At 41.4% G+C, this 8137-nt stretch overlaps 1 protein-coding gene across 1 annotated transcript in view; it reads right to left on the bottom strand.

Moving 5' to 3' along the window:
• The window catches only part of ZNF782 (zinc finger protein 782), a 39492-nt gene extending 31992 nt beyond the window's left edge, over positions 1 to 7500 (bottom strand). The window contains 3 exon segments of the mRNA XM_019624668.1: positions 1821 to 1947; positions 5322 to 5417; positions 7454 to 7500. Of these exon segments, the coding sequence (XP_019480213.1) occupies positions 1821 to 1947; positions 5322 to 5336 (142 nt within the window). The 5' untranslated portion in view covers positions 5337 to 5417; positions 7454 to 7500.
• Positions 7501 to 8137: the final 637 nt, after the last annotated feature.

The following is an 8137-nucleotide window of genomic DNA, read 5'->3' on the forward strand; positions in this document are numbered from 1 at the left end:
GATAACTAAAAAATATAAAGAACTCATAAATCAAGGACAACAACAAGAAAAAAGCAAACAATTCAATTAAAAAATGGGCAGACAATCTGAACAGAAACTTCTCCCAAGAGAGACAAAAGGCCTACAGATACTTAAAGCGATGCTCAAAGTCACTAGCTATTAGGGAAATGCAAATCAAAACCACAATGAGATACCACCTCACACCTGTGAAAATGGCTATTATCAACAAAACAAGGAATAACAAGTGTTGGCGAGATTGTGGGGGGAAAAGAAACTCCCATACACTGCTGGTGGGAATGTAAATTGGTATAGCCATATGGAAAACAGTAGAGATTCTTCAAAAAATAAAGAATACAATTACCAAGTGACCCAGCAATCTTGACTTCTGAGGATCTACCCAAAAAAATCTGAAAACATTTATCTGTAAAGATACATGTACCCTTACGTTCATTACACCATTATTCACAGTGGCCAACACATGGAAACAACCAAAGTGTCCTTCAATAGATGACGGGATAAAGAAGATGTGGTACCTATATACAATGGACTGCTCGACCATGAGAAAAGATAAAATACTGCCATTTGTGACAACATACATGGATCTTGAGATTATCATGCTAGCCAAGTAAGTTAGATGGAAAGAGTCGAGAACCATATGATTTCACTCATATGTGAGATATATAACTGAAAGTAAAAAACAAGCAAGACAAACAAACAAACACTCATAGACAGACAACAGCATGGTGGTTACCAGAAACAAAGGAAATTTAGAAAACGATACAGTGGGGTCAAATATAAGGTGATGGAAGGAGATTTGAATTTGGGTGGTGAACACACAATGCAATATACCATATTTTGCTGTATATAATGCATACCCACGTTTTTGGCCCAAACTTTCAGAAAAAAAATTTTCCATTTTAATTTTTTAATTCAAATTTGTATTTGTTTACATTTATGTACTTGTTTGCATCATAAAAAAATTTTAAGCATTTACTTATTAACATATTATGTTACAAGAAATTTTATGTAACAAATATACAAAACACAAGAACAGATGCACAGTACAAGCAGCTTTATGTACTGGCAATGAATTTACGATATTCACGCATCATAGAAGTCCAAGAACTCATCATTGTTGCAAGTTCGTCGTTAATTCAACAAAACCAATTATTTATTCCAACGTATGATTTTACATATGGATATTGTTAATGATTTCTAGAGTTATACTTCTAACTCATAAGCATAAAAAAAGAATTAAAAACATTTATATAGATATGGAATAAGTACCACCCATATATAATAGGCATCCTATCTTTCCCTCACAAATTGGGACAAAAGATTGTACATTATACACGGCAAAATATGGCACCAATGGTGAGTTAGAGACTTGTACCCTTGAAATGTATATTATATTATTAACCAATAAATTTAATATTTACATAAATAAATTAAAAAAAGAATAAGAGCTAAGGGAAATAAGCAAGAAAAAAGTATAAATACTGTATGATGTAAACACAATTCAAGAAAAGCAAAACTTTTGCAACAGACAGTATATCAGAAGATGATAGGAGCCAGAGAGAGGGGTGGGGGGAGAAAAATGACTGCAAAGAGCTACAAGGAAAATTTTGGGGTGCCAAAATTATTGTATGTCATTATTTTGGTCCTGGTGATTGCCTAGACATTTCCAAAACTCATCAAATTATACACTGAACATTACTTTTACTTTCTGTTAATTACACCCCTCAAAAAAGTTATTTGAATATTAAAGAGAGAAAACAGAATTGTATTCAGAGGGAGTCAAGTTGGTCAGGTCTGCTCACCCACAGAGACGAGGTGGCTGTAGGTCTCCAGCATGACATCTCTGTAGAGGGCCCTCTCAGCAGGACCCAAATACGGCCACTCCTCCTGGGTGAACTCCACAATCACATCCTTGAAGGTCACTGAGGCCTGTAACAGCATATTTTTTAGTCAATCTGAAGGCTTCAGAAACAGGTGACATGGCAAGTGCCTTTTAAAACTAATTTGTATCAGGTTTCCTGTTGAAAATTTAAAACAAAATTGTATAAAGGAAGCCTAAGATGGCCCTACATTGTCTTACACTTTCAGGGTATGCATATAAATGGCACAAATAGTATTCTCATGCCCTGAGGTATTTGTATTTACTTCTAAATGATATACCATAGACTCTCACTTAATATACTAATGATGAAGTTTAGTGATTGTTTTTTAGATAGAGTTTTATAACTAGACTTCCTGTCATCTCTTCCTGTACCACAGCTGACTTTCCTGAGCATATCTAGGGTACACACACCCCTTGGAGTTCTGTCGGGGTAACAGGGAACCCACAATGAGACACAGGTAAGCTCTGCAGGTAGTACGCATCATCAGACTTGTCTTTCAGATGCAATGCTGTGCAAGAGTGGAGAAAGTTTTACTTAGCAAAAGAGAGAAGACCAATTTAAGGACATCGAGGGCATTATGCCAAGTGGAATAAGTCACACAACTACCGGATGACCTCTTATATACATGGAAACTACAAAAAAAACACAAAAAGAACCCTAAGCTCCTTCTGACAACAGATTGGCGGCTGCCAAAGGCTAAGGATGAGGAGTGGGAGAAATGGGTGAACTGTTTGGTTTTGCTACTTTAAATAAACTGAATTTTAAAAAGACAGAGAGCGATGACCTTTATTAAGGGAAAGCAGTCAGGGGGGAAATAAAAAACTGATTCCTATGAGAGCAAGAATCTAAATTTTGATCATTATACTCAATACAGCTGTAAATGGAGAAGCCCCATGAGCTACTGGATAAATGCTGATGCCATTCTGATAAGAGAAAATGTATATACAGGTGCCCTGACATCCGATGCTTCAACTTAGTACTTTACCGTTATATGCTGTGAAAGTGATATGCCTAATAAATTACATGAGATATTCAACACTGTAATACAAAATCGGCTCTGTTAGATGATTTTGCCCAACTGAAGGCTAATGTAAGCGTTCTGAGGATGATGAAGGAAGACTAGGCTAAGCTGTGATGGATGGTAGATTAGCTGTACTAACTCCATTTCTGACTTACAGTATTTTCAACTTACAATGGGTTTATCAGGATGTAACCCCATTATAAGCAGAGAAGCACCTGGCTATATAGGTCTCTGCCCCTCGTTCCTGGGACAGAGCTCCTAAAACCCTGGTCTATTCCTAAGTGGTGAGAGCACCTGGAGCATCTTTTGTTTTAATGAGGTGACTTTGGGTGAGCTCCAAGATGGGCTCTGGTCACCAGAAAGACCAAGTCATAATTGGAAGCTTAGAATTTTCAGCCCTGCCTCCCACTTTTCCAGAGGGGAGGGAGTGATGAAAATAAAGTTAGTTAAGTGATAATGCCTACATGATGACTCCTCCATAAAAACCCCAAAAGTACACATTTGGAGAGCTTCTAGGTTGGTTAACATAATAGCCATGAATCAGGAGAGGGATGCACCCCGACTCTATGAGAACAGAATTTCCTGTGCTCAGGACCCTCCCTGACCACACACGATGTATGTCTTCATCTGGCTGTTCACCTGTATCCTTTATCATGTCCTTTAAAAACCAATAATGCCTTTCGCTGAGTTCTGTAAGCTGCTCTCGCAAATTAATCAAACCCAGAAGACGGTTATGGGACTTCAGATGTACAGCCCAAGGTCAGAAGCACAGGTGACAACTGGGACTTGCGCTTGGTATCTCAACTGGGGTGGGAGCAGTCCTGTAGACTGAGCCCTTTACCTGTGGGATCTGATGCTATCTCCAGGTAGATAGTGGCAGATGAATTAAACTGTAAGATGCCAGGTGATATTCCAGAAACTTGCTTGGTGGGGGAACAAAACCCACACATTTGGTGACCAGAAGTGTCAGAAGTAATGTATTCTGTATGAGTAGTAAAGGAGACTTACAGGAAAAAAGATACTGGGTTTCTCTAACTCAGCCATACACTGAGATTAGAAGAACAAAAGCAAGGTGATGGGCAGAGGGTCACAGTGAGGGAGATGTTCTTCATTTGCATTCACGATTATCTACCAACATAGAGATGGAATTATACACCGCAGTGTTGGTTACATGATTTTGGAACATAAAAAGAAGGTATAAAATTGATGTATAGAGTCACTGCAATCACACACAAAATTAGAGCACGTTCTAAAGACAGAAAGGTACATTCTAAAACTTTCATGAAGAAGCAAAGGATTTACATGTCCAATCAATTATGAAAAACGAACAAGGTTGGGAGATTCACAATACTGATTTCAAGACTTACTTTAAACCAACAGTAATCAAGGCAGTATAATATTAGCAAAAGGATCGACACACATCTACAAAAGACAACACTGACTCGAGAAACATAGCAACAAATAATAAAAGATTGAATGATTCCCAACAAAGGTGCCAAAGTAATTCAGTACAGAAAGTATATTCTTTTCAAAAAATGTTGTTGGAATATCAAAGGTGCATAAGCAAAAACAAATCATCTTCATTTAAACCTTGTACTGTAAAAGTTAACTGAAAAGATTGCAGACTGAAATTATAAAACTTAACAAAACAGGAGAGAAAATCTTTGTGACCATGGTTTAGGAAGATTTCTTATATATGATCAAAAAAGCATAACTAATAAAAGAAAAAGATAAAAATTTTGAAAATTTGATTGATTAAACACTTCTGCTCTTTCAAAGATACACGGTGAGAGAAAAACATAGGAGAGACCTGTGTTCTTTAATAAGCGGATTTGGTACTCAAAATCTTCACACAATAATCCCCCACAAACAAAAGTCAATTGTTAACTAATAAAATACAGAGGAAAAAACATTACACACACAAAAAGTTGACAGTGTCACATTCTTTTGATGAGGCTAATATAAGTGTAACACCAAAATAGGTTGGAAACACGGAAAAAGGGAATGATAGGCTCACCTAACTAGTGATAAATAGGGTGTATACAGGAAATCAACGATGAATTAATATTGGAAAATTCATTTTACTACTCACGATATTTACAGATTAAAGGAAGTAAGCTATGTCTTTATTTCAACAGATGCAGAATTAGTTCTTAATATAGTTAAAAAAAATTCATGATTAAACTGAAATGTAAGCGAACTGGCAATTGGAGGGAATATAGTTATCAAAGCTTACCTACCAAGAGTCCACAGCAAACAACAGAGCTAATGCTGAAACCGTGTGTATTTTCCCTCAAGACTCTTTATTTCTATTTCTCTTTTTGCATTGAATGTATGGACCCTTATGAAACCTCCTAATTCCATTACAGTGCAAAGTGGGAAATGAATAAAGAGCTCACCTGAGGTGTGTTCATTCTGCTACTCTGGGGAGAGTATAGAGAAGCAGGAAGGTTCAGCGGGGAGGCCAAGGAAGGACCATGCAAGGGCAGCACCACCTGTGCACATGAGACTGGAAGTGGTCATGGGGACTAAGCCATACAGCTTTTCATAGACTCCACTTTTCCATGGTTATACAGCGTAGGTAATTTTCTGAATTATTAACATAAACAACTTCAACTACATACAGGATGAGGCATTACTCTTTCACTAAAATTAACATAAGCTACTAATGCTGCATCACTGAACGCTTCCAAATTAACATTGCTTACATCTCCAAGAAGAAACTCCACAGAAAGCCCAGTAAAAGGAGTATGGAGGGATTGAAGGCAAGACTTTTTCATTTTAATTTTATGGGTTACAGTTTCTCAAAAGGTCCTTCTCATTAGATTATTTCTAGTGACTTCTAGTGAGACAGTGAACAACACTTGTTTTCCTCCTGGCTCGTTCACAAACTGGGAGTCTCTTCACAACTCACTGAACCTCTCTGATCCAATTTCTTTAAAGCTTTCAAGAGTCAGAAGCAGATCACCATGAAAACCCTTCAGGAGCCATCGATTTGGGACTCTGTGAGGTCAGGATAAGTCAATAATGTCACATGGGTACGTGTGAGAACAGCACAGGGTCTGTAAACAGTGAATAAAACAGACAGGGCCAGTGAGCAAGTGGAGACACTATTTCCACCCTCTGTCTGGTTGCCCCTTATCTCAGACCGCATGCTCACAAGCTCTCCCACAAAGCAGCCTTCCCTGGGCAGCATACCCCTGGTCCACCCCAGCTCTCCCCTCTCTCAAAGCTGACTCAAATCCTCCACTGTCACACCATAGTGTAATGGCCACAGTGCATGGCAATATCTCCAAATCCAGAGAGGGATCAAGAACTTCTGACCCTGCAAATACAGGCCCTGCTGCTTCCTGTGTTCTTTTGCCTCCTCTCTGAAGCTCTGGTCAGAAGACTAAGTACAGGGCTGTTCCCTTTCAGGTAACATTCCTGTTCCTGGAGACATCCTGATTCCTACATCACAGGAGCTGCTTTGCTCTAAAATAAATGTTTCCCAAAATCTGGGACCTGGCTCTGGGCAACAAATTCACTTTAGGGCCACAAACCTGACACTCTTAAAATGCCTATAATTTCAGACTTAAAACACAGACAACCTGCCAGTGCAGGATGACCTCAGAACCTCTGTCTGATCTCAGAATTCTGATGAGACACCAGAAATTCCGGAATGCATCAACCAGCCAGTGCTGAGAGTCCATTCACAATCACTTCCTATTTTATTCCTGGATGTTTAGGGTCAGGTGACTCCGTTAAGTGCTGTTAAGGCTGTAATGATGGTTTTAGGTAGGTGTGATATTTAGATATAGTCTGAGATTTAAAGCACACCTGCTCCTGATTTGGAGCTCCCTCACCATGAGCTTGTGACCCGAGCATATCACTCCACCAACCTGGGCCTCAGCACTTTCTTTTATTCTCATGCGGATAATTATGCCTACCTCATAAAGTGGTTGTGAGGTTTACACAAGCATCCCATTAAATAGAAAAAACTGTCTTTTGAACATAATGGCAGTTGTCATTTACTCAGTTGCCCATTTGCTTTACAAGCGAGAACTTGTCTCAGACCGCCATTGTTTTCAGATAGGAAACCGGACTCTCTGACGCAGGTTCCCTGTCGCCCCTGCCTACAGCTGACAGAGCTGGGCTCTACCCGGTCTTTCCGGCCCCAGAGCTCGGGCTCTCGCCGCAGACTCACCGCCCAGCTTTCTGCCTCTGTCGCGGTTTCATTATAACGCGCTTTCCCCTCCTGCCGCCCGCACTGGATTTTCTCCCGTCCGGTGGCGGGCGGGGCGGGCACAAGGTCCCTGCACCCCGACCCCACCGACCACCTGCTCCTCACCGGGCTCAGTCCCATCTGCGCCCCGGGAACCCGAAGGGCAAGAGGCCCCCCAACAGGTCCCAGCCGGCTCTGCACTGACAACCCCGCCTGGGGGATTCCCGGGACTTCCCCTTCCCTCCTCCCCAGACACAAGCCCCCACCCGCTTCATGCTGGTCTCCATGTCCCCCAGATGCCCCAACATCCCCGCGCTCTAACTTTACATGCGAATCGTCGGAGCCCGCGAGGACGCCGCGGTCCACGAGGTGATCTCCACGTGTTCAAGGACCGAGCGGAAGGAGGGAGGCGGGACTAGAGCTGTACGGGAGCCGGCGGAGCCCAGAAGACCCGTTCCCAGGGTCCTGCGCGGCCAGCCAGGTCCACATGAGACTACATTTCCCATAAAACGCCGCTGCCGCTCCGTTTTGCGATTTAGCAACGAGTTTCCAGTTTTTTCGATGGTTGTAAAATGTTGCCTTCACCTTCGGCTTTCCCCGGTGTTCTCAGAATTCGCAAACTTCAGGGCTTAAACTTGAAGTTTAGCGCCAAATATAATGCGTGGTCCTGGAAAAAATCCCGGTTGAATAAGCAACAGCTGTTAAAGACACTGGTTACAAATGGAGAAATTGAATATGCGCTGGGTTACTCTTAAGTGTAAACATAATACTGAAAGGCCGGCTGAATGGCATGTTGGTTAAGAGCTGGCTTGGGACGCCAGAGGACCCTGGTTCTGATCCCACATATGAGGGCCAGTGACACTGCCCTCTACAGCTAAGATGCTGAACAACAGCTCAACCTGGGCTGCCAGGAGTCATGGTAGATGTCGTAGGCTGCAGCCCGTGCTGCATGGGTTGCCATGGGCTACTGTGTGTAGCCTGCAGACAGCGTGAGCGGCCAGCAGCCGCTAT

Source organism: Hipposideros armiger, unplaced genomic scaffold (genome assembly GCF_001890085.2).
Source record: "Hipposideros armiger isolate ML-2016 unplaced genomic scaffold, ASM189008v1 scaffold_599, whole genome shotgun sequence".
NCBI classification, from domain to species: domain Eukaryota; kingdom Metazoa; phylum Chordata; class Mammalia; order Chiroptera; family Hipposideridae; genus Hipposideros; species Hipposideros armiger.